Below are 24,579 nucleotides of genomic sequence, written 5' to 3'. Positions count from 1 at the left end.
GATGACAATCTCTCCTTTAACCTCATGGTACGTGTTTTATTTACATCCAAACTGGTGGTGTATAGAGCTGAAAGAAGACAAAATGCTTCCTCTTTCCAATACTTATGGAGGATATTGTATATATAGGCTATATTAAACATATATTTGAATATACATATAATAATAACAAATGAAGAAGGCCTAGGAATACAAGATTTTCCATAAGCTGGTTAAATAGATTATATAGGTTACATATATCAGTGGGTTGCAAACCACTTCTGCAACAGTAGGATCATTAATTGGGTGTGGGTGGCATGATAGGTCTACTTTACAGGAAATCAAGACACCATGTAGTCCACTAGATGGCAGTAAAGCATGTCATTGTAATTACACCACTGACTTGTGGCAGCCACAAAGCAAGAGCTGCATAGACATGATAGACACAATATAGCAAATCGTCTACAAGAACCCCTATTATGATGACACTGCAAAGCCTTCAGTGTCATGGAAAAAGTACCATGTCCCATTTCCCTTACCTTAATGAATGGTTCCTACACAGTATGATGAATGGATAAAAGGACCCAGTTGTTCAAAACTTTTAATCTGGATCAGAATGATCCTGATTCTTTTTTGCTATCCAGGATCAGATCGAGCTGGCTGATTTCCCCAATACGACTCAAAATCAGCCAGATAGATCTGATCCAGAATAGCAAAACAGAATCAGGATCATTCTGATCCAGAATAAAAGTTTTGAACAACTGGGCCAAGGTCTGCAGGCAAGATCAAATGTGACACGGTCTGGTGAAAAGGTCTGCATGTCAGCAATTCTCATGTCACGCAAATGACCAAAAGCTTATTTTCTTTCTTTTTTGTTTTGTTTATATGTTTTCCGTTTCTTTTCATATTACAAAAGTTAAAGTGTTGAAGAGCCGCTCAATATAACAAACAACAGTTTTAGGATCACTAAATACTTATAATTTGAATTGACTAATTCACTGTATCGTCGTCCTGCTTCGTAGGCTACTGGGTTAGAGATAGATAGCTTGTAAACAGTACGTTTTAAACTTACGTTTTAGGAAGTGTTCAAAAGCAAGGACTGTATGATCATCGAATTATGTGTAGTTATGTATTTTTAGCATGTTGATGTTCTATTAGATGTTAGTACATAGCGATGTTTTCTTGGGTAGACCTAAAGCCACTATACTGTCCATCTTGGCTGGGGTACCCCTCTCTGATTCTCCACACACAGCAGCTGGGAATAACAGGGAAGGTGTCTATGGGTGGGGCCCCTATTCTCCAGCTGATGTACTGTCTGAAGGCACAGTGACGCATGGCAGCGGTCCGGTTTCCATCATCCAGCTCAAGTAAAGGGTCGCTGTACATCAGCACTGCCTCCAGCAGGGGATCATTCAGCAACAGCTGCTCAAACAGGGAGGAGGTGGTGATGCACCGTCCACTGCTCCGCCTGCAGCACAGCTGCTCCTGGAGATGGGTGGAGGAGACGCAGCACCCACACTGACACCAGGCTGGACGGCTGGGCTTGGGGAGAGCCTGGGGCTGGGGCTGCTTGTCTGTGCTGGGCTCTCTCTGCAATACACGAACCATGGCTCTCAAGTGCTGGCCGTCGTCCTGACAACAGCAGATACAAGACAAACACATAAATACAGTATACCTGTATGACAACTTACTCATACCATATGCACTCTGTAGAAAACTGCAGGTACTGCATATCGGTTTAAAGACAAGAAAAGTGTCAACTAAAATGTCTGATTCCAATAGGGAAAATACAGTTAGTATTATACAAAGTACAGTTGTATGCTAACCTTGCATAGGTGGGTGGAGATGGGCTTCACATGTTGCAAACTTTTCTTGTGGGATCTTTTCACCACCCTTATATGGTTGTCATCCACAAACGAGACAGAAAGAAGGCACTGGAACAGAGGAGAATAGTCCCATTGTTTTCTGCCTCACCACACATTTACATCAAACCTTCAGGCAATGAGAATGCAAATCTTGATGTGGGTTAGAGTCATGAACTGTATAATACTTCCATCAGAAATGCCCCCCCCCCCCACTCTCACCTGCTGTCTATCCTGGACAGACTCAACCTTCCTCTCTGAGTAGTTCTGTCTGGCTTCTTTAGAGTAGCAGCTGGTCCCGATCAGCCAGTCAATCAACATGGTTGTCTGGGAAAAGCAGTCACTTACTTTCTTGCATGTTACTGTTGCATCTCAAATATGGAGATCAATGCAGCTGAATAACACTCACCAGCGCAAAATACCATACAGTTGATCCAATATAGATTATCAGTTGAATGAAGCTGAACTTTCCTGCCTGAAAAGAGCATATCAATTGACATTTTATTATCACGCGGCTAATGACATAATTACAGACTTGTATCTCTTCTCTCATTCTTATCTAAAACCCTTGAACATGCTGTATCTTCTTCAGAACAGCCTCCTTGACCCTCACCAATCCAGCTTTAAGGCTGGGTACTCTGTCTGGTGGGGTCAATGCAAAGGATTGTCGACCAAATACTAAACATGAGTACATTATTTGACATTCTATGATTTTTTCCAATACTGTTTTGGAGTCCTAAAGGGAGGAGTATGTTTACAAAATGTTGTATTTTCTAAATGATGAACCCAATCTGAAAACCCCCCTATTGAATTAATTCTGATAATCTCTTCTATGACCCCATTGTAATTTTTTGATTTCAAATCCAAACTGTTAGAGTATAGAGCTTCAAGAAGACTAAATGCTTCCACTTTCCAATACTTGAAGGGCACTGTATTTGATTACTAAGCTATTTGGTGGACATGGAAAATGTAATGTTTGAGGATCAGTCTCATTAAGACATACAAACCTTTCCGAACACCATGACATCAAACCTGATCCCAAAAGCTTTAAACAAGGTCCGCTCCTCAACACCTTTCTCTGTGTGGTACCTTGCAAACCTGCCAACACAAGTGCTTATAACACTGTAATACATGTAACTAAAATGACAGTTAAATATTATTGGTAACAATAATACAATGGATTGCATAGATATACAAAATATAATAGATAGACTATTCTGCTATTCATGAACGGCTTTCCTTTATTAACTTAGTTATGGATGAACTGAACACAACGGAACGACCTTTGGCCTCAACAACAGGCCAGTCACTCTGTACCTGAAGCTGAGACCAGGGTACAGTGTTCGATTGCTCTCCTTCTCATCCAGACGACGGAAGGAGTACTTAGGCAGACAACTTTGCAAGAACCCATCCAGGTTGCAATCCCACTTAATCTGGATCCCAATGACGCCCCCCTATGGTAAGAAAGGATAGTGAATATTATGATCAACATAACTTTCCAGATATTGATTTGTCTCAAGTGTTAACAAGCTAATCAGCAAAATGTCAGCTCTTACATACCAATATGTGTAGTGCCAAAGCAATTTATGCTGATTTAAATGCTAATATACCAATGACAAACCAAAAGGTTTGAAGGTCAGAGTAGTAAATGAGTTAGAAACAGTGACAAACTGCAGCTCACCTCTACTGCCATCTCAGAGAAGTTCTCTCTGGCCTCCTGCACAATGTCACCCAGACGGAAGATAGGACACAAGGGGTCTGTGCGCCTGTTAAACTTGCAGCTCTTCAAGTAGGTGTCAGTCATCTCTGGGAGGATGTTCCTTCTATGAGACAATCATTGGTAATATGAGCTTGTTTTTTTGTGCTTGTTTTGAAATGCAATATTATGTATTGTATTTATACATAATATTTGTTTTTAAAATGTTATATTTTTTATTTATTTTAAGTTTGTAGAGGTGTTGAGGGTTACTTTGAATACGTTCATGTGTGAACAATGATGTGGATAAATGTTAAGACAACAAGTTCACCTCCATATTAATACAATAGTCTCACCTGTTTAAGTTAAAAGCAGGGAATCTGATGTTGTTCTTGATGAGGACTGTAAAGTTCTCTGCTGATGCCAAGATTGCAGGCCTAGATATAAGAGCATTTATTGATATACTGCGTATATAAGCATAATATAGGCTACTGGTCATACTGGATTTTGCTGGCCAAAGCCTTCATATAAGTTGTAGTGTAACAAAGTTCCTCTTTTGACCACACTCTTTTGAGTTTGATATGAGGAGTGGACCAGGAAGTGTTCAGCACAGTAAGTAAAGGTAAAGTTTTTGTTTACCTAGGGGGCTTTTTCTTGACCTCAGTAGGGCACCATGCAGACACCTCACAGGTCTTCCTTGTCAAATCAGACTTCACACATGCACCTGTCTGAACCCCTGAAGAGAAATAACAAATCAACGTGTAAATCAACGTGCTCTCTTTCCATCTGTGATCTCATTTTCAGAGAAGAATTGACAGCCTCAAACCTTAACAAATCATGGACAAATACCTCTAGTACAGGCATTTTGTGAGAAAGGAGGGGGGAACCTCAGACAAATTGCAACAGAAAATCTTTCAACTGTTTATTGCTCATAAATGTCTCCTATATGACATATAAAAAGTCTTAAGAAATCAAGTGGTGGAAAGTATATATTTTTTACCATAACCTGGTAACAGGTTTTTGCTTCCAAAAATGACATTATAAAGCTTTAAAATGTTGAAACTTTAATCGAATCACTAAATGAATATACTTTTATACATGGCAACATAAATTGGCAGTAATCAACATTAATATAGGCATTGATTAACAACAATTGAAAACAATATTATTAAAATATCACTTTTATGTTACTTTAAAAATATTAAGTGACTGGTAGATTTGCACTAATCAACATGTTGGCACTATTGAACAAAAACTTAAACATAAAGTAAAACTTTATCAGTAGGTGTCTGGTTCATCTTCACCATCTTCATCGTCATCATCTTCAAGAGGATGTGAGGGCAAACACTGGGACCCAGCTGCTGCTTGGCGGCCTTGAGGTTCCAGACACGTAGCTTCTTCATGCTCTTCTTCGCCTCAGGTTTGAAGAAGAGGTCATGTGACTTGAGGTTGGTTTGATATATGAGGAGGACGACCAGATCTGTATCATCACCAATGAGCACAGTGTTTGTTACTGTGGCAGACTGCACTGCTTTTTGCACAATGAGGAGATCAGCATCACCTGAAGCATGGCACGTCTGACAGTTCTTCTGTAGGTGACCACTGAGCATGTTGATGAACTGCTGCTTGTTTGTGTTGTTTGAAAGGAACAGGTCTTTATTCATCGTAATAGGCATGTCTTCATCCATGGTTACGGCTGCTCCAGTCCTCCCACCTGCTCACCTGCGGTGTGTCATGTCTTTTGTGGATGTGCCCTGATAACCGTCGAACACAACGACTGCCTCTCCATACTTCCTTGTGACATACTCGCTGTACAGCTTGCAGATGTCCTTGTATGTGGATCCACGTGTCCATGGGATGCGCTGAACCAATACTCCACCATCCAGCACATACTGGACTTTTATTCTGAAATTAAAATTTTCGGACTTTTATTCTGAAATTGTATTTTTCAGACTTTTATTCAGACATTTTATTTTTCAGACTTTTATTTAGAAATGTTATTTATCGGACTTTTATTCAGATTTTATTTTTGGGGGACTTTTATTCAGACATTTTTTTTCTCGGCCTTGTATTCAGATTATTTTTTTCTTCTGACTTTTCTTCCCAAAATTTTTTTAGGACTTTATTTCAGATATTTTTTTTTTTACTTTTATTCTGAAATTTAATTTTTCGGACTTTTATTCAGACTTTTTTTTTTAAGACTTTTATTTACAATTTCATTTTTCTGACTTTTATTCTGAAACATGGTACGTCTGACAATTCTTCAGGTGACCACTGAGCATGTTGATGAACTGCTGCTTGTTTGTGTTGTTTGAAAGGAACAGGTCTCACCTGTGGTGTGTCATGTCTTTTGTGGATGTGTCTGTGTTTCCCGGAAGGACAGGTGTGAGGAGCTCCCAAATGGCATCTGCTAGCACTGGCTTCTGTGGCTGTCGAAGCAGCAGGGAGGTGTCAAACAGCGCTGGAGGATAACTAAACAGCTCATACCTGAACACTGGTGCCAGATCTCATACCTGAACACTGGTGCCAGGTCTCATACCTGAACACTGATGCCAGGTCTTGTGAAGCTTTAGCAGCAAGAGTCGCTGGAAAAGTAGTTGAGGATCCACCTGCACTGCTTCACCATCAATCTTGACTGAGGACTTCATACTCATGGTGATTGCCTGCTCCTTCTTCTGGAATGTGTACTCAGCAGTAGTCTGTCCCTCCATGCTGGCCAAGATGGTGTTTCCGATGGTCTTTGCCTTTTCAACATTCACAGAAAGGTGCGCATGGACCCCAGTTGAGACACTGCGCAAGCTTGGATCGGAGCAGAAGGGGTTTCTCTCTTGGAGATAGTTCAGAACTGTCAGTGTATCCTTCATGTCACATGCTTGTCTTGCATCTGTCATGTCCTTGTTCTGCTCCCCAGTGTTGTGGTTCACCCCTGTCAGCTCTTGCATGGCATTGTTGACTTCAGCACAAGCTGGCATGGAGAGCAGCCATGTCAAACATTGCTGCTCTGTCATCCCTCGCCCTCTTGTGAGGCCACCACAGGTTTTCATACTTCCCATCAGATAACGAGATCTACAGACAGGCCAGCCCATAAGCAATCACTTCATCTGACCACATGGAATCCCTCTCCAAATCTCTGGTAGACATCTGGATGTTCCAACTGGACCCGCCTCCGGCATCAGACCTCTGCAGCTCATCCAGAACGCTGCTGCCCGCCTGGTGTTCAACCTCCCCAAATTCTCTCATGGCACCCCTCTCCTTCGCACCCTGCACTGGCTCTCGATAGCAGCTCGCATCAGATTCAAGACCCTGGTGCTTGCATACCAGGCAGCTAAAGGGACAGCCCCTGCCTACCTGAAGGAAATGGTCACCCCCCAAACTCTAGCCCGTTCACTCCGCTCCTCCACCTCGGCTGGCCGACTGGCCCCACCACCTCTACACCAACACGGCAGTCATGCTGCCCGATCACGTCTCTTCACAACACTGGCTCTCCGCTGGTGGAATGAGCTTCCGACGGCTGTCAGAACTGCAGAGTCACTACCCATCTTCCGTCGTAGACTGAAGACCCATCTCTTCAGGTTACACCTTAACTGCTCCTCCTGAGACATCTACTGCACCCCAGCACTGCGTCTCCTGAAGACACCCGCTTTTCCACCCTACTGTGTCCCCTAAAAACTTCTATTGACCCCCTTGTACTGTTTCTCTGTTTCTCCAGTGTCTATATATAAAAAAATAAAAATAAACGACAACCTAGGTTTAGAAGAAGGTTTTTCCTTCTATCAATGGCCCCGGGCCTGATCTGGATTATTCTTCCTGCTACGACTGGTGGATTGATGATTCACTTGCTTAGTCAAATGTATTGATTGTAAGTCGCTTTGGAATAAGGTGTCTGCTAAATGCCCAAAAATGTTTAAAAAATGTAAAATGTGGAGCTTGCACATCCGCTGCACATAGATCCGAGCCGATTTCGTGTAGAGATTGTGGCCAGATGCTGCCATGAAAGGAAGCATTTCTGATATTGCCTCAAGGTGCAGTGCCCAATTGCCAGTACGTTCAGCTCTCAGAAACTTGCGAAGTATGTCCACCATATCCATGTACTGCAACCAAAGGGCAGCTGTCCTACTACAGGATTTTAAGTATTCACTTTTGCTTTTGAGTTGTTCCTTTATTCTGAGTATCACATCAGCATTGCAAGCCTTCTCTGCAGACACTGATCCCTCCATCAACTGTGCATAGAGGACAGCAACTTCATCCAGATCAGATGCATGCAGGTATCTTTGACCCTCTTATGGAAGCTTGGGCTAGTAATACAAAAAATACTTAAAAAGTGTAAAAGGTCAAGAAAAATGTTAATGGTTTAGGATTAGATGGTCTGATATAAACTCCTCAAAAAAAGTTTGGGAACGTTAATTCAGTCGATTCTTCCTCCCCTTTAATAATACCAATTGTATTTTATATTGTTGGAAAGCCTGATTAGTCACCTTTACAACGAGGTACAACTTGTAAGGATCATGCTTTTGTGGAATGAGCAACACAGCTAAATGTGTGGGTAGCGGCCCAAAACAAATTGCCAAAATCCCCTGCAATATTCTTCTGTTGGTATTATTCACTCTCGTTTTGAGCTTCAAGTGCTGGCAGGTGTATGTCAGTCACAGGTGTGTGACTGGCACCTGAATGGCACCTAATTGACAGGAATGATATTCTGGGGCCAGTGGCGTTCCCATATCTCCAGAATCTGGGACCTAACTCCATCCTCCAGGATGACAACGCTCGCCCCCACAGAGCCAGGATCATCACAGAGTACCTCCAGAATTTGGGAGTGGAGAGGGTGGAATGGCCTGCCGTGAGTACAGACCACAACCCAACTGCACACTTGTGGCATCAGCTTGGGTGTGCTGTACGTGCCAGAGTGACGCAACCATGTTGGCTGACTTGCGGTAAATCCTAGTTGAGGAATGGGATGCCGTCCCACAGCAGTGTGACCAGGCTGGTGACCAGCATGAGGAGGAGGTGCCAAGCTGTTGTGACTGCGTACGGATCTTCCACACGCTGCTGAGGTCCCTGACAGTGTAAAGTTAATAAAGCCAAAAAAAAATGGCCAATATGTGTTGTTTTTTCCTTATTACTGTGGGAGAGTGCAATCATCCAATCCACCAAGCAACTCAAAACGAGAGTGAATACCAACAGAAGAATATAGGGGATTTTGGCAAATATTCTTGGGCCGCTACCCACACGTTTAGCTGTGTTGCTCATTCCACGAATGCATGATCCTTACAAGTTGTACCTCGTTGTAAAGGTGACTAATCAGGCTTTCCAACGATATAAAATACAATACCAATTGGTATTATTAAAGGGGAGGAATAATCAACCAAAATAACGTTTCCGAACTTTTTTTGAGGGGTTTATATATTTTTAGGAATACCTGGAATATGAAATGATAAAAACCTTTCATTACGAATATATTGCAAGTAAACAAACCCACTGGTTCATCTTGACCCACTTACCTGTATGCATCTATGGGTTAAGAATTTCCTTTTACACACATATAGTACTGCATCCAACTCCATGTCTCATGTAAAACAGTTTCTGGGTGATTGTGGACAGTATTGAACACTTTGTGTGGACATCAGACAAGAAGACATGCATAAAAGCATTATTTAACATGGGCGTCAATGGGAAATTGTGGCATCACCAGTTTCAGTATTTTTCAATACTTTCCACCACTTGGATTTCTTAAGACTTTTGATATGTTATGAAGGACATATCCATGAGACTAGGACAGTTGAAAGAGTTTCTGTTGCAATTTGTCTGAGGTAATATTGTATAATGCCTGTACTACTCTACTACTTTCAGAAACCGATGCTATTAGTAGAAACTACACACACAAAGCAGGGAGCCATCCAAAGAGTAGTAGTCCAGCTCTACTCAGAGCCATTACGGAATAGGACTTTGGTTGTACCATTGCTGTGTTGTTCCCACAATCCCTTCTCACAGTCCTTGTCTGTGCGACACCCTTTTCCATAAGCGGGGACCTGTAATGTAAAACAGGCACTGAGACCCACTACAAGGAAGTCACAATAAACAAATAGAAGCCTGAACTCCAAGAAGATTAGTAGGTTTTTAGGTTTTTAGGAACTGGAGAGAAATATTGCACTGGTACACTACCTCAGGGCACTTTCCTTGCTTTTGATTCTTGGTAACAACGACATTGGTCACCACGAAAAATGAATTCTTTCCCTACAACAAGAAAGTTCAGGTAAAATAATAAATGATACAATACAATACAGAACAAATGTACAGTATACTGTATCAATTAAACAAGTGTTTACACCACTCTCACACGCACACAGACACATAGACACACACACACACACACACACACACACACACACACACACACACACCTGTGATGGTACACTGTAATCCATGACATCCCATACTTGATCACCATCTGGCAAGGTGGTCAAGGCTGCTCCCTTGACCTTAGCAGTGACTGAGCTGACCACAAAGTCATATTCTTGATACTCCTTGTTCCAGAGCATCATAATGCTGAAAGATATAACATTATGATAAGCTATAATGACAAATGGTTGAAATACTTTTATGACTGGTTAGAGTTTAAAATACGTTTTAAGTTAAGGAGGATGTGAGAAATGTGTGATACACAATAAATACAGTTTAAATGATCATGTTTTTGACACAAGTCTAAATCTGTACACTATAACATTCAACCGGCTATTTCATACTATACTACAATATAGCACATTCTTGACAAGTCAAGGTGCGGGGGTGTTCCTCGCCTACAGGCTGCATCATTCATGCAAACTACTCACCAGATAAACATCAGTACGAGTCCATTAAGTGTCCATTTCAACGATCCCAATCTTACGCTTTTTATTCGGACAAGTTTGTTTGTTTCATATTCACAAAGGTTTAACAGTTTGCAAGGCATTTCGGATAATTCTGAAGGAAGAAATCTGTTGGTTCTGACTCATTCTTGGGTCTCCTTCCTGTGATGAGCACATGTCCCCCAAGATCCTCTTGCAGCTGTAGCCGTAATTTGACCGAGCCCACGATATTCCCAGTCTTAAGAGTCGGTCCATAATCACCGGCATTGTGCATTTATATAATGAATGCTACTCATGACGCTCATTTGCATGCAAGTCTGCGACCCATTGACCCCACCAGACACTGGGTATTGAATGGGTGATGCTCTGCCAGGCCTGTAATGCAGCCATCTTCAGTTATTGTTTGTTTTGAGGTCTTTTTGCCTAGAATCTTATCATCAGGAGATGAAATGCATGTTCTATTGGATTTAAATCTGAAGATTGACTTGGCCAGTCAAGAACTTCGGATGTTTTTTTTTACCTTTTTTACCTCCTTAGGTACTATGGCAGTAAGTTTGGCGGTCATTGTTTTACTGTATGAAGCAGAAGCATTTTTCTCAAAACGTTGAACTTGCAATCTCTCTGGTACATGATAATATTTGTCTTATCTGTTCACAAGATCGTTTTACAGACTGTTGCATGCTTATTCTATACTTTTTTAATCAAACTATAACCTGACCATCGTTTTTAGGATAACTAGTCTCTGTAGTTTGACTGATGACTGCATATTCACACCTACCTCCTGACAGTGTTCCTGATCTGTGGGACAGTTGTTTCATTTTTAGGGCGCAAGCCCACGCTGTGGGCATAGTATTGTAACTGTTAGTTATTCAGCCCTGTTCCATTATCATGCAAAATGGCCATGACTCCAACTCATTTTGGTAACCTTTTGGACTTTTTGGTCCATACCCTCACAACAATTTTCCAGAAGTGGGCGCTATAGCAGCACGTTGAACTTTTAAACTTCAAGAGTGTGTAACCTTTTAACCATTTATCCTAGAGACACCAAACCAACCCTGGCAGATCCGCCTCCTCAAGACAAACAAACATGTTTAACTCTTGGAGTAACCCTGCAAGAGCAGGTTTATGATGAGGAAAGACACAAAGATTGCATGGAAATATTCCATGAACCTGCTCTTGCTGGCTTACTCCTTCAATTGCATAGCTACTGGTGTTCTCTTTACCATTTCCAATAAGTACCTGACGGAGAAATTCTGTGCTCTTTGCTGTTGTGAAAATGCATCAAACACATCAAGCAAGAGCCTGAGTGGAGAAACAGAGGCTGATACTTTTATATATTATTAGCTTTGTTGCATGATGGTTCTTACATTAACATTTTTGGCATTTAGCAGACGCCTTATTCCAAAGCGACTTCAATACATTTGACTAAGTAAGTGAATCATCTATCCACCAGTCATAGCAAGAAAAATGCTCAGGCCTGGCATTGGCAGTCGTTGTTGCTATAGTCAAAGTCAAAGTCAAAGTCAAGTTAGCATGTTCATACAAGCAAATGTAGCAACCAGTGCTTTACCGAATAAGGAAAGACAAATAAAAACATGGTTCAGATAAATAAAAACATGGTTCAATTAAATGGCACACAAAACAAGAAAAACAAGGCAAGACAGATAATATATGAAATACAGGAAAAGATTAAGGTCAAGAAGATTTAATTATGACACAAGTACAGCTAGGCCTACATGATAAAAGCTTGATTAAATAGGTATGTCTTAAAAGTTCCCACAGTTTCAGCCATTTAGGTTTTCTGGCAAGGCTGGGGGCATAAAAACTGAGGGCTGCCTCCCCATGTCTCTTGCCTCTAGGGACCGTTAAAAGTTCAAATATCATACAAATATGTCTGACATATTTATTCAGGTGTGTGACTGGAGTGATTTATAAACTAATAGAATAAATCATCTTGAAATGTATTCTAAAACTAACAGGTAGCCAGTGTTGTGATTGTACAATTGGTGTGATGTGTGCCCTCCTTCTGGTCTTAGTGAGGACTCACGCTGCAGCATTTTGTATCATTTGTTTACTAATAGCTTTCTTTGGCTATAATATATACGTTTTTTATTTTTTTTAAACATTTATTTTTGGACACAGGAGAAACAGTACAGGGGGGTAGTAGATGTTTCAGAAGAAACAGTGCAAGGGGGTAGTAGATATCTCAGGAGGGACAGCTAAGGTGTAGCCTGAAGAGTATTCTGCCGTTCTGACAGTTGTGGGAAGCTCATTCCACCAGCAGGGAGCCAGTATAGTGAAGAGACGTGACCAGGCAGCGCTGCATTGGTGTAGAGGTGGTGGGGCCAGTCAGCCAGCAGAGGTGGAGGAGTGGAGTGAATAGGCTGATGTTTGGGGGGTGACCTTTGCTTGCAGGTAGACAGTCTTGCCATCTGGTAGGCGAGCACCAGGGTCTTGAATCTGATGTGAGCTGCTATCGGGAGCTAGTGAAGGGTGCAAAGGAGTAGGGTAACATGAGAGAGTTTGGGGAGGTTGAACACAAGACGGGCAGCAGCATTCTGGATGAGCTGCTGAGGTCTGATGGGGGAGCCCGGCTAGAAGTGCGTTGCAGTAGTCAAGGCGGGAAATGGCCAGTGACTGGACCAAGAGTTGAGCTGCTTCTCTGGTGAAGAATGGACATATCCTTCTGATGTTGTAAAGGAAGAATCTGCAGGAGCGTGCTGTCGCTGCGATGTTCACAGGATAAGTGGTTGTCGAGGATCACTCCAAGGATCTTGGCTGTCTGGGAGGAGGTTACAGTAGAGTTCTCAACTGTGATGGAGAAGTCTTGGAAAGGGCAGGCTTTCCCAGGGAAGAAGAGTAGCTCAGTCTTGTTAAGGTTGAGCTTGAGGTGGTGGGACATCCATGCAGAGATGTCAGCAAGACACACAGAGACACGTGTTGCCATATGTAGGTCAGAGGGGGGGAAAGACAGGAAGAGTTGAGTGTCGTCAGCATAGCTGTGGTAGGAGAACCCATGTGAGGAAATTACAGAGCCAAGAGACTTGGTATAGAGGGAGTATATCCTAGGACAGAGCCCTGGGGGACCCCAGTGGTGAGGGCTCATGGAGAGGACAGGGATCCTCTCCAAGTCACCTGGTAGGAGCGATCAGCCAGGTAGGAAGCAAACCAGGAGTGCAGAGCCAGAGATGCCCAGTTCTGAGAGGGTGTAGAGAAGGATCGGATGGTTTACTCTGTCGAAGGCAGCAGACAGGTCCAGGAGAATGTGAACAGAGGAGCAGTAGGAAGCTTGAGCAAAGTGGAGAGTCTCCATGTCAGCAAGGAGAGCAGTGGAGGAGTGTGGAAAATGTGGAGAACAATTTATTAGGGTTAGAGGCAGAAGATTGTATTTCAGAATGGTAGTAGGACGCTTTAGCAGCTGTTGCAGAGGAGACGTAGTTGGAGAGGCGAGAGCGATAGGTTTAGGTCATCAGGGAGGCTGTTTTTTCTCTATTTCCTCTCAGCTGCCCTGAGCTCTATTCTACAAGCATGTAGGGTTTCAGAGAGCCAAGAAGCGCATGGAGAGGATCTTGCTGGCTTCAAGGTCGGTGGACAGAGAGAGTCGAAGGATGAGGAGAGATTGGACAGGAGGGTGGAGGATGCTGAATTCGGTGGATAGAAGGGAGAAGGGAAGATAAGACAGGAAGAGAGAGCGGTGGAGGACGGGTTACGAAGGCTGCGACGAGAAGCTACTGAGTGGCTAGAGACTGACTGGGAAGGGGTGGATTTGAAGGGGAGGGAGAAGGACACAAAGTGATGATCAGAAACGGGAAGTTTCATTAACAGCATTGTTGGAGGTATGGGAGGATCTGGTGAAGACATGGTTGAGCTGATTGCCTGCCTTATGAGTCGGATGAGAGTGGGGCAGGGTAAGGTCGAAGGAGAGGAGAAGGTCAAGTACTTCAAAGGAGAGAAGCTTCTCTGAGTGGATGTTGAAGTCAGCCATTAGTGTGAGCGGTGTGCCGTCATCAGGGAAGGAGCTGAGAAGGACATCCATCTCTTCTAAGAAGTGACTGAGCTGACCGGGGGGACGATAGATAATAACAATGTGAAGTTTGACAGGGGAGGTGACAGAAACACAGCATGGAATTCAAATGAGGATATAGACAGGTGTGACAGGTTCTGACAGTGGTTATTCAGTCAATCTAATGAAAACAAGTTTTGTTGTTTTCTTCCCTGTTTCTTAATTTGACATTTTCTGTGCTTTATGACAGTTTCTTCAAACCTAAAAAACAACAATATTAAAATATAATTTATGCATTTATATCATTTGTAAAAATATGAAATACACAAATGTCAATCTCATTAGATTTTTAAGAAATGCAATCTTTATTCCAACAAATCACAGACCTCACAAAAAATGAAGACAACAATTAAAAACATTGACAGTGGTGGAGGTCAAAATACTCTTCTCTCTTTATCTCTCCTGTCATCAGTTAGTTGAACATCTTCTGAATTCGTGGCTTGAGAAAGTCCAGCATGCCATTATTCTCAAAGGTCTGTGCCAGGCTGTTTACATTCATAATGGTCTTGTGAGCTTCGTCGAACAGATCCTCTCCAATCTCCTTCTTCACCCTGTCTCTCCAGGCACTGAGAGTGGGCCTGCCCTCGAAGACATCCAGACCAGTGCCAACAGGCTGCACAACATAAACACACAGGAAGACTCATATCATTTACACCTTACACTGGTAAGGGAAAGTACAGAGCACACCTGTATCAAAGACGTTTGGAGGGATTGTGACAACAGTCAGCAAGAGAGAATTCCTAAAACAAAGGCTTGGAAACTGACACACAATTCTCACGACACAACACAAAACATTACTAATACTACTATTCACTCTACTTTACCCTAGATCACTTTCAACACATTCCATTCATACTGTAAAGAAAAAGAACAGTGTCGAATTGATTAACTCCTCCAGACTATTGTTTTCATTCAAGAGATTGTATTGTACCTGCATGACCTCGACTATGGCCACCAGGTCTGCTAGTGAGATCTGCTCTCCTATGATGAAGGGCCTGTCCTCGAGGAACTTCTCCTCAAAGACCTTCAGTGACTGCATCAAGTCCTCCATAGCAGCGTCCATTTTTTCCTTTGGTACCTCAGAGCCAGTTATGATGGGAACCATGGCCTAAAAGTATTTAGACACCTATTAGATCTCTATTTTCATGTTCAATCTCGTAATTAGAGCAAACTGTACCTCAATATTAGTGATTAGTAGAAGTAATCATTAATGAGTTATTATATAACACTACCCCATTGGTCAATAAACGTCTAGTTCTACAAATAGAACATATTGATTTTTAGAGCTTACCCTGAACCAGAATACCTTTGACCCATGGGCTCGCATGGCTGAGTGTTGCCAGGACAGGTACTCGTTAACTCTGGCTCGCTTTTGCAGGTCTGCTGGGTACCAGCGGTCTGACCCTGAGGTGCCAAATTTCTCTGCCATGTACTTCAGGATAGCAACACTACAAGACAAGAGCGAACTATACTATTGACAGGATTTTCCCCCAAAAAATGAAATTGATAAAAAGAGAATCTATGTATCTATGAATGTAGCCTACTTTACTGTACCTCTCTGTAAGAATGAAGTCTCCATCTTTCAAGACAGGTACCTTTCTCACCACACTGATCTTGCCAAAGTCTTCCCCATACTGTTGGCCTGAGAGAGAACAAAAGTTCAAGTATGTCACCAAGACATGTGAATCTCTTAATCCAAATCCATTTACAAATCCTGCTTTAAAGGGGCAATCTGGAATTTCTAAAAATGTACTTTCACCGCATCTTTTTCTTGGTAAACAGCTGAAGGCTGGGGCTGTAGAAATGTAAACAACCAATTCATGAACAGAGCTATGGGTGCAAGGACTGATCATCCATGAGATCAAAATGATAGTTTTAACCATGTTTAGAATCTCTACAGTGATTGTTTACAATCAATGAAGTTCTAATGGGGTAAGACAGTTGAACTAAGCTCATGAGGCATTTATACGTTTATTATAGTCTATTTTCAAAAATCAATGGCTATATAAAGTAACATTAATTTAAAAGTCAAAAAATGTATGTAGCAATTCCAGGTTGCCCTTTTAACTTTGCAAGTGAAGGAATGCCTTTGGTTGTTAATCCTATGATGAACAAACGTGTAAATAGTCACACATTACAATGCAATTGTGATACTTGATATATCTACATAAAACTTTGTTTGTCCATGTCTGTCAGCTATTTGGCCACGGTGAGAGATATTAACCTCCTGAATAGCATAACATCATCATTGCGAAACAAGTTCAAAGTTTGCGATTGATTTTTTTCATCCAGACGTTTCGTCATCAATTACATCCAATTAAACTTTTGCACACAAAAAAGAGCTGCAAGCATGTAATGCCGTATAGAGTGTTATTAAACATGTATATCAAGAGCAGGCAATAAATCACTATCCTCTAACTATTTACAAACCAAACATTTAATATCCCACGCAGTACCTGAAGACAGATCAACAACCTTGTAATCAAACGGAATGTTGTTTTTCTTGGCAAATAGAAACACAGAGCGACATGGCTGAGAGTGCAGATCAAGGTAGAGTTCCAGCGGCATGGTCTTGAACGCTCGAGGAGATATGATGCGCCGAACCTCTTCCTCTGTGCAACAGCTACTCTTTATGGTCCTACAGGACTCCGCCCCCTAAAGCCTAATGATTACACAGTAAGTAGATACGACAGGTCAATGGAAGTGGGGTGTTGTGGTGGTTGTCTGGTTCAAGCGTTGGAACAGAATATAACTCATAAATGAAACCCAATGATTCAGCCATAAAGTAGTAACAAAGTGTCATGCAGGCTTTATTGTAATCGTGTAAATTCATGGCATTTCTGTAATAAAAATATAAACTTCAATTCTTTATGAAAAGTTTTTTCATAACTATTGATGTGACTTCGTGACATTCAGCAATCTCATGGAATATTGTTTTGTTTGCAGAAAGTTGTGGCCTTTGAGACTTGGGTGGAGGGTGTAAAGTCCATGAAATCACTCACCTCACCTCACCTCACCTCAGAGACAGGCAGACAGGGGTCTGGAGACACATCTATCCATTCAACTACAGTGCTTGCACTCCCTTGCCTCCACTTGCAGTGTATTGTTGTGACTGGGCATGCCGTCTTAAATACTATGTACAAAACGCATGGCTTAACAGGCTATGTCTAAGTATGGCATAAATGTCACTATTGTGCATTCATCAAGATCTATGACAGGCTTTTTAGTACTTGATTGATGTGAAAGATGAGCCTGACATCTATCATATTACCCGAGATTTGTGATGATTACAACATTAAGTTGCATCGAGCTAGGAAATTCAAGGAAATTGACAGACGGCTAAAAGTGCAATTGGAGAAGGAATCAACAAACCACAAAAGCTGTGCATCACGTCACAGTAAAAAAAAGAATTACTACCATACTTCTTACTCATGCTTTGATCTTTCTTCAGCCTCAGCAGAGTAACTTAGTGAGGGACCTGACCAAATTCACCTCAACTCTTTGTTGTGGTGAAGTCCCACAGAGGGTTGAGCCAGGTCACTCTGGGGGAGAGAAGAGAGGGATAATGGTTCTCCCTAGGGCCAACTTTCACAACCCTACAGCCAGCCTAGATGAGGCTATTTGGGACTGGTTTCACATGCCTATGCACCGAGGATCTGTTTTGCATTTAGGTTTACATATGGTCTTTGTTTTGATTAAAGGGGTTGACACCAAATCATAACTGAGCATATGAGAAGAAGGCATTACAATATTCAGACAGTATTTCTATTGTGAAAGATAATTAAGATCACATGACTATTATATTTTTGTCTTTATTGTTGTCTTTATTGTTGTCTTTATTGTTGTCATTACAGATAACAACTGAGTACAACTGAAGAACGTTACCAGATCACAGTATTTTAACCTGCACATCAAAACTTGACATACTTATACTGTATGGCCATGGTCTATATATCAAACACCTAAGGATTTATAGCTGTCTTTCTCTGTAAAGAGCAGTATGATTGCCCTGGTGTTTAAAGACAATATGAAACAGGAAACCTTTCTTGAGGAAAGGACGTTTCTTAAGACACCATGGGGAGTGCCATTTGAGACAAAGAGAGCCAGAGAGGTCTAATGCAGCCAAGCTTTAATGGCATTTGAAATAGAATGAACCCCCACTCAGCGAATGATCTCACTGGAGAGCAATGCTGTGCTCAATTTAGAGACAAATGCACTGAGTAAACCAAGAACATACTACAAAGGACATCAGTCAGTTGCATGATATCATCTCTGCATCTGATAAGCAGACATACTGTAGCTTCAGTTCATAGTGTGGACAGCTATGTCTTTAGGTTCAGGGACCAAACATTACACAACAACAAAAAGCCCTCTATGTTATAATGTTATGTTATTGTGGGACCAATGATTTTTGACCTGAACAAAGTTCACCATGTGCATTTGATCAATATGTCACATCTTGACCCAATATGTCATATCTGACCCAATTTTGGGCAAAATTCTAATCACATAATTACATTTATCCTCTTTATTCAATATTAAAAATTTTAACAATTCGATTACCCATTCAGTCATTAGAACAATGCCCAAGCCATATGGGGAATACAGCGGAAGGTCTAAATAAGGACCAGCTGTGAATTCAGGCCTCCAGCGTAGTTCTGAAGACATTGATGACAGCACAGATGAGGATTGCACAAATTAGATCTAAACTTTTAAGTGATATACTTAGAACGGGTGACTCGACAACTGCACCTGGAATTTGGTTAACTAGTCCTACTGGAAAAAATGTAGACGTGATAACATGCTTGGATAGGTGATTAAGGTCTCCCTTACTTCAAGACGTTTTCACGGCAAGTAAATGAAGCTGAGGCTGTTGCATATTGGTCTGTCAACATAGGAACTTTACATACATCAACATTGACAATGACCCTGACTGACCCCATTTTATTGTCGGGAAGGAGGTCATCAAATGCCTTTGGCACTAGAGCCACACAGTGAAAAAATGAAGTCATAAATGTTCTTGAGTGAAATGTAACCAGCCTGCCATGAATGTAAATTAGCCTTGTATTACATACACTCTAATTGATGTTTATCACTTATCATTTCAGCAAGGGCTTAGTGAAACAACAGTGATGAGGAGGGGTGTGAGGGAGGCTGCGGTCAGCATCCGTGACACACCTGGCCCTGGTTCATGAGTTAGAAGTGACACGGTTATAAACAGTAATTACGAAGGAGGGTGATATTTCAAAGGCACTGCACAAAAACGGCTTGTGAAATGATTGGAATCAATACATCTTCCCCTGGAGTGTCCTCTCAGCAGGTAGACACTTGGGTCTATAAAGCTCTTAGAAGTCAGTTGATTGTGTAAACAAAATCCTGCTAACTCTCCCACTCATGCACGCACACACAAACACACACACACACACACACACATACACACACACACACACACACACGCACGCACGCACACACACACACACACACACACACACACACACACACACACGCACACACACACACACACACACACACACACACACGCACTCACGCACGCACACACAAACACCTCTTTAAGTACTCCCTTCTCTTTTGATAAGAGGCAGACTGTGGCTTGAGGCTTGCAATTCTTTTCCAGGCAAATTATGGCATTTTATTGAAGCCTCTTACTTGTCTAAGGTCTATTTAACAACTTTTTACGTCTGTCAGTTATTAAACAAAGTAGCTCTGTTCAATTCCTCACTGGTATTTAGAGGCCATAATTACAGAAATTACAGACGTAAATAGAGTTGCAGGGAATGCCTTAATGTGGGTGAGATTTAACATACCTGGTGGAACTAACCGAAAGTTTGGATAGGCTATAAAAAGAGCACCGCTAATAGTAACAAAGTCTTAATTTACTATGTGCTGTTAAAACTAGTTATTCAAATAATTATAGACACGTTAAGGTGAATGTGTCCACATCTTTAGATAATGCCACTTTAGTTACAGTCCCTTGCAAGGTTGATATGTGTTTAAACAACCATTCCTAATTGTGGGCCAGGCATTATTATGAGAATGAATAGCCTATAGGCGACTGGAGCAACATGCAATATTCATAGGCTATGTTCAATAAAATGGAACAACATTCCACTACATTATTTACATGTAGTTTAGTGCTGAAAGGTCTCCTTTCCGATTTCCGCACAGGTAGGCGAGATCATCTGGTTTGAATCCATATTTCGCGCAGCACAAAAGGGGTTAAGAGTCACGTGGTAACGGGTGGTATTATCACTCCAGGCTATAAAAAGTGTAGGCTGCTATGTGAAGAAAAAGAGAACAAAGAAATCAGAACCTATATAAGAGCCAACAAGACACGGAGCCGTCATTCCCCAGCTCCAGTGACAGCAGTGAGCAGTGCCCGTGGCTCTCTCCCCCAACCTGTCCACGGGGCCAGATGATGATAACGGTGATGATGCGGACTTGTCTTCTATCCTGCGTCTTTACGCTGCAGTGCCTTCAGAGCATGCATTGTTTGCCAATGCGCGGAGCAAGCAGGTACAAAACAGCGCCGGTGGTGAGTGGAGAGCAGTTTTACTCCTTTATATGAAAACATCTCTCTCTAATGTCTCTTTATTATTGTTTGGGGACCAAAACCTCAACAACAGACATCTAGGATGAAAGTTATTCAAATGATTACCTTTAAACTGTCTGTCTTCCATGCATGGTCGTGCTTTTCAAATCACCTGTAGCGGCCGCTCTAAGTGAGCTCGCATGACAGAAGTTTGCAAAGTCGCAAAGTTTATGGAAAAAGTTCATTACGATCGATTTTGAGATTCCAGGACTTAAATATGCTTTGAAATATGATTCTTGCGCTGCGCGCGCGGATATTGTGCATGTTCTTCCCGCGCCTTGATGAGTTGTTAACTTTCATGACTGCTGCCTCTTGCTCCATGCACTTTCGTTCACCTGGGGCGCGAAAAGAATCGCCTACATCTCGTGTATGAGGGCTGTGCTGTTCTCTGGCTGGCACTGCTGTCAGGATCAGTCATGACCCCTGAGTCTGACACGTAATGATGAGGATATGGGGATATTCGTGCAAATCGAATGACGAAACCTTTGAAGATTTCTTTATTTTATTATTATTATTATTATTATGTAAATCTATCAATGACGATGCATGTTTTGGGTTGTTTTGATAGGCCATGCCATGCAATATATTGACATCGCATTTCAAACAGCATCATCCAAAATATGTCAGAATGTCCCAACCTATCTTTGTCCCTTACCAGCAATGACAATGTGATAGATCCATAGGCGACTAGGCACTATGACATGGTATCAAGAAACTATCATTTTCAACCTCCATGCAGTGATGAACCAATTTGTATTGGTTTGACCAATTGGTCTGATAAAAATCAAGTCTGCAACAATAGTACAACAGAATATGCTCGGAATGTGGGCATGCGTTAAATAGTAGATCTAGAGTTCATTGAGTTTTTGTTTCCTCAGGGCAGGAAGCTGTAATAACAAGTCTATAGGCAACACCATGAATGAGGAGATAGAGGGGAAAGCCCCACGTTGCATTGGGAGGTTGCCTATGTAGATCTATCAATTAACGAATTAAACACCAACATGCAGTATTAAATACATTAATGGAATAGATTATTGGTTTGTAATCCTACATTTTACCAATGGAAATGGTTTCCCCCAACAATCCTCAAGACAAATAAGTGCAACCATTTGATATTGTCTAACCAATATTGAGGACAGCATGACAAACATCAATTGACTGGATGAGAGATTGTAAAAAAAAAAAAAAAAGATTACTTGTTATCAAATTGACTTGCACCTGTGATGGCAACAGATGCAAATAATAATTAAATATTATGTCTTGGTTACTGAACTGGAAAGCCTAATCGGTAGTTTTGTCAATTTGTTCCCCGTTGTTGACAAAAGAGTGAGTGATTATACAAGCATGGACAAGTTTCTCTCTCTTTGGCATCTGGGTCAGGATACACAAAGTGCCTGTTTGCTCTCTCAGGGGGGAAAACGGAGGGAACACTATGGGCTTGCTGTTTGGATATCCCTTTGTGAATAAAATCCATGTCCCTTGGTTTTCCTTCCTGTTTTGCTTCGATGTCCTCTGACAAAACTGGCTGCCAAAAACTGTGAGAGCAAAGGTGACATCAGAAAGCATTCTCAGTTCCCATAGTTTCCACCAGCCAAACTAGGTCACAGCTGCACCATCTCTGGAAGTGTCCAGTGAAAGGAACAACAGGCCAGTGAGTGTTTACTTACACACATGTCCCTCCCCCTTGAAAAGTGAAACCGTCTCTCTCTCCATAAAACATCAGTTATAAGAGGGCTGCTTAGGACCATGAAAACAACATGTCCATGATGATCAGGTCATGCAAGGTGAGGATGGCATCAGCCCCTTCATCTTCTCAGCTCTGCAGACACAGAGTTTGGAAGCCTGGGAAGTCTCAGAGGAAGAGTTTGTTTGCCAGGAAAGATAATAGAGCACAGTAAGTACCCAGAGGATTTGTATCATATCGTCCATTGCCTGGTGTTACTGATTGGGGCTGATGTATTGGATAAGGAGGATAAGGAAGCAGATACCAAGGAATTTGTTGATAGCAGTGCATTTATCTTCTACCTCATCATCTAAAAAGCCTCTCTTCCCTTAGAGTGTAACAGTCATTACTTACCCAGGACTATTGTGTATATACGGTAATACATCCTTCAAATCAAGATCTTATCTGGTTTCTCATGTAAACATTTTCGTAAGAGTCTAGACCCATTTCCCGCATCATACTGGATGTTTACAGAGTTGCTCAGTTCACAAACCAGATCGTCTTTAAGTGTCTTTAGTACTGCATGTTTTATTGCAAGTTCTTCAGTCCTGGCAAGACTATGAGTGACCTCAGAGAAAGTCCCAATATTTTATCATGTCAGCAACTCAGAAAAATGTAGACACTTTAAAAGGCACCATGTACAGACATGTTGACTGTGTGCTTTTTGAATACCACTTGTCAGACCCCCTGTGCTTGTCATCACGGTAACCAGAAGCTAGATGTGTCCATACATGTAATAGTCCGCCCCTCCCTCACATCCCCCCCATTTCACACACAATGTTTGAACATCCCATATCGCCTGGAGGCCAGCTCTTAGGGTATGTGATTCATCAGTGGTTTCTTGCACAGTCAGCAGGAGATGATGGCAGAGTCTCCCAGGGCTTTCTGAAACAATGTGCAACTGTCTCGAATTAGGATTTCCCCTTTCTGCTCTGATATGGTATGAGACTATGCAAGTCAAACCAGCTGCATGTTATACAGTATTGGCATAGTTCTCTGCAGTAGATCTGGAGATAAACATTGGTAGTAGGTGAGGTGAGTTTCCCCCATACAATGTGAAGTGTTTGGAAATGCACTTGGGGAAAAACACTATATTAATCTGTTAATCCATTATGATATACCTACAGAAGCGTGCATAGATGTAAACATAGGCATACCGTAGAAGGCATACTGAGTACATTTGGTAGTGCCAAAGATTCCACACAGATTCTGTGGCACTAAAGTAGTGAACTTGGTCTGGGCATAACCTTGAACTTAAGACCTGGTTGTAATCTGAGGGGTGTGTCTTTGTTTTTACCCACTCCCAGGGGTCGGTCAGGTCATCTGATCCATTTGACAGATGAGAGGAGGCTATGACTGACAACTTAAGCGCACAGTCCTTTGATCTATTCAGTAACACTATCTCACTGACAGGTATAATGCATAATTACTGGTTAAGCCTTTATGTTTTCCTCAATATTTTTTTATGGATGACACGAGCTGGCTGATAATAGCTAAAGGTCATTATGTGATGGTAGTAGTATGGGAAGGCTGTGTGCTTATGACAAATCGTATAATGCATTATGCATGTGAGCCTGTTAAGTTAAGTGTAACCTTTAAAATGACTTTAGTGCTCATGGCACCACCTGTATAGAATTAGCCATGTTTTACAACATAGCAAACCGACACTCCTTTTCCTTTGCTATTAAGTATATATCACATTAATACATTGGCAAACTGACTTAACTTTAGCAAATACATATATTAGTCCAAACATTTTTTTTAGATTGATTCTGGGTGCTCTGTTTGCACTGAAATGAAAATGGAG

The 24,579-nt window shown here is 41.7% G+C and overlaps 3 protein-coding genes across 3 annotated transcripts in view; 1 reads left to right on the top strand and 2 right to left on the bottom strand.

Annotated features, from left to right (window-relative positions):
* Positions 1–1,137: 1,137 nt before the first annotated feature.
* On the bottom strand, positions 1,138–10,480 carry LOC308157822 (P2X purinoceptor 4-like; the record flags this gene model as incomplete). Its single annotated transcript, XM_080531423.1, has 13 exons — positions 1,138–1,608; positions 1,803–1,910; positions 2,061–2,165; positions 2,248–2,313; positions 2,846–2,936; positions 3,156–3,292; positions 3,520–3,661; positions 3,891–3,971; positions 4,174–4,270; positions 9,488–9,560; positions 9,694–9,765; positions 9,933–10,077; positions 10,362–10,480. 13 exons carry the CDS (start codon positions 10,478–10,480, stop codon positions 1,138–1,140), a joined length of 1,707 nt encoding a protein of 568 aa, XP_080387549.1.
* A 4,246-nt stretch (positions 10,481–14,726) lies between these two features.
* On the bottom strand, positions 14,727–17,046 carry gstt1a (glutathione S-transferase theta 1a). Its single transcript, XM_080532559.1, has 5 exons — positions 16,896–17,046; positions 15,994–16,081; positions 15,731–15,887; positions 15,371–15,547; positions 14,727–15,052 (listed from the first exon to the last, which is right to left on the bottom strand). The coding sequence occupies exons 1-5, from the start codon at positions 17,005–17,007 to the stop codon at positions 14,852–14,854; spliced, it is 735 nt and encodes a 244-aa protein (XP_080388685.1). The 5' UTR covers positions 17,008–17,046; the 3' UTR covers positions 14,727–14,851.
* Positions 17,047–20,890: 3,844 nt separating this feature from the next.
* Positions 20,891–24,579, top strand: part of mmp11a (matrix metallopeptidase 11a) — a gene marked incomplete at both ends in the record, with an annotated part of 8,123 nt that continues 4,434 nt past the window's right edge. The window contains one exon of the mRNA XM_080531421.1: positions 20,891–20,989. Coding sequence (XP_080387547.1) covers positions 20,891–20,989 — 99 coding nt within the window. The remainder of the gene's footprint in view (positions 20,990–24,579) is intronic.

This window comes from Nansenia antarctica, assembly GCF_963989245.1.
Source record: "Nansenia antarctica genome assembly, chromosome: 5".
Lineage (NCBI taxonomy): Eukaryota > Metazoa > Chordata > Actinopteri > Argentiniformes > Microstomatidae > Nansenia > Nansenia antarctica.
The sequence above is the reverse complement of the archived record's forward strand: the minus strand, read 5'-3'. Positions and strand labels throughout refer to the sequence as shown.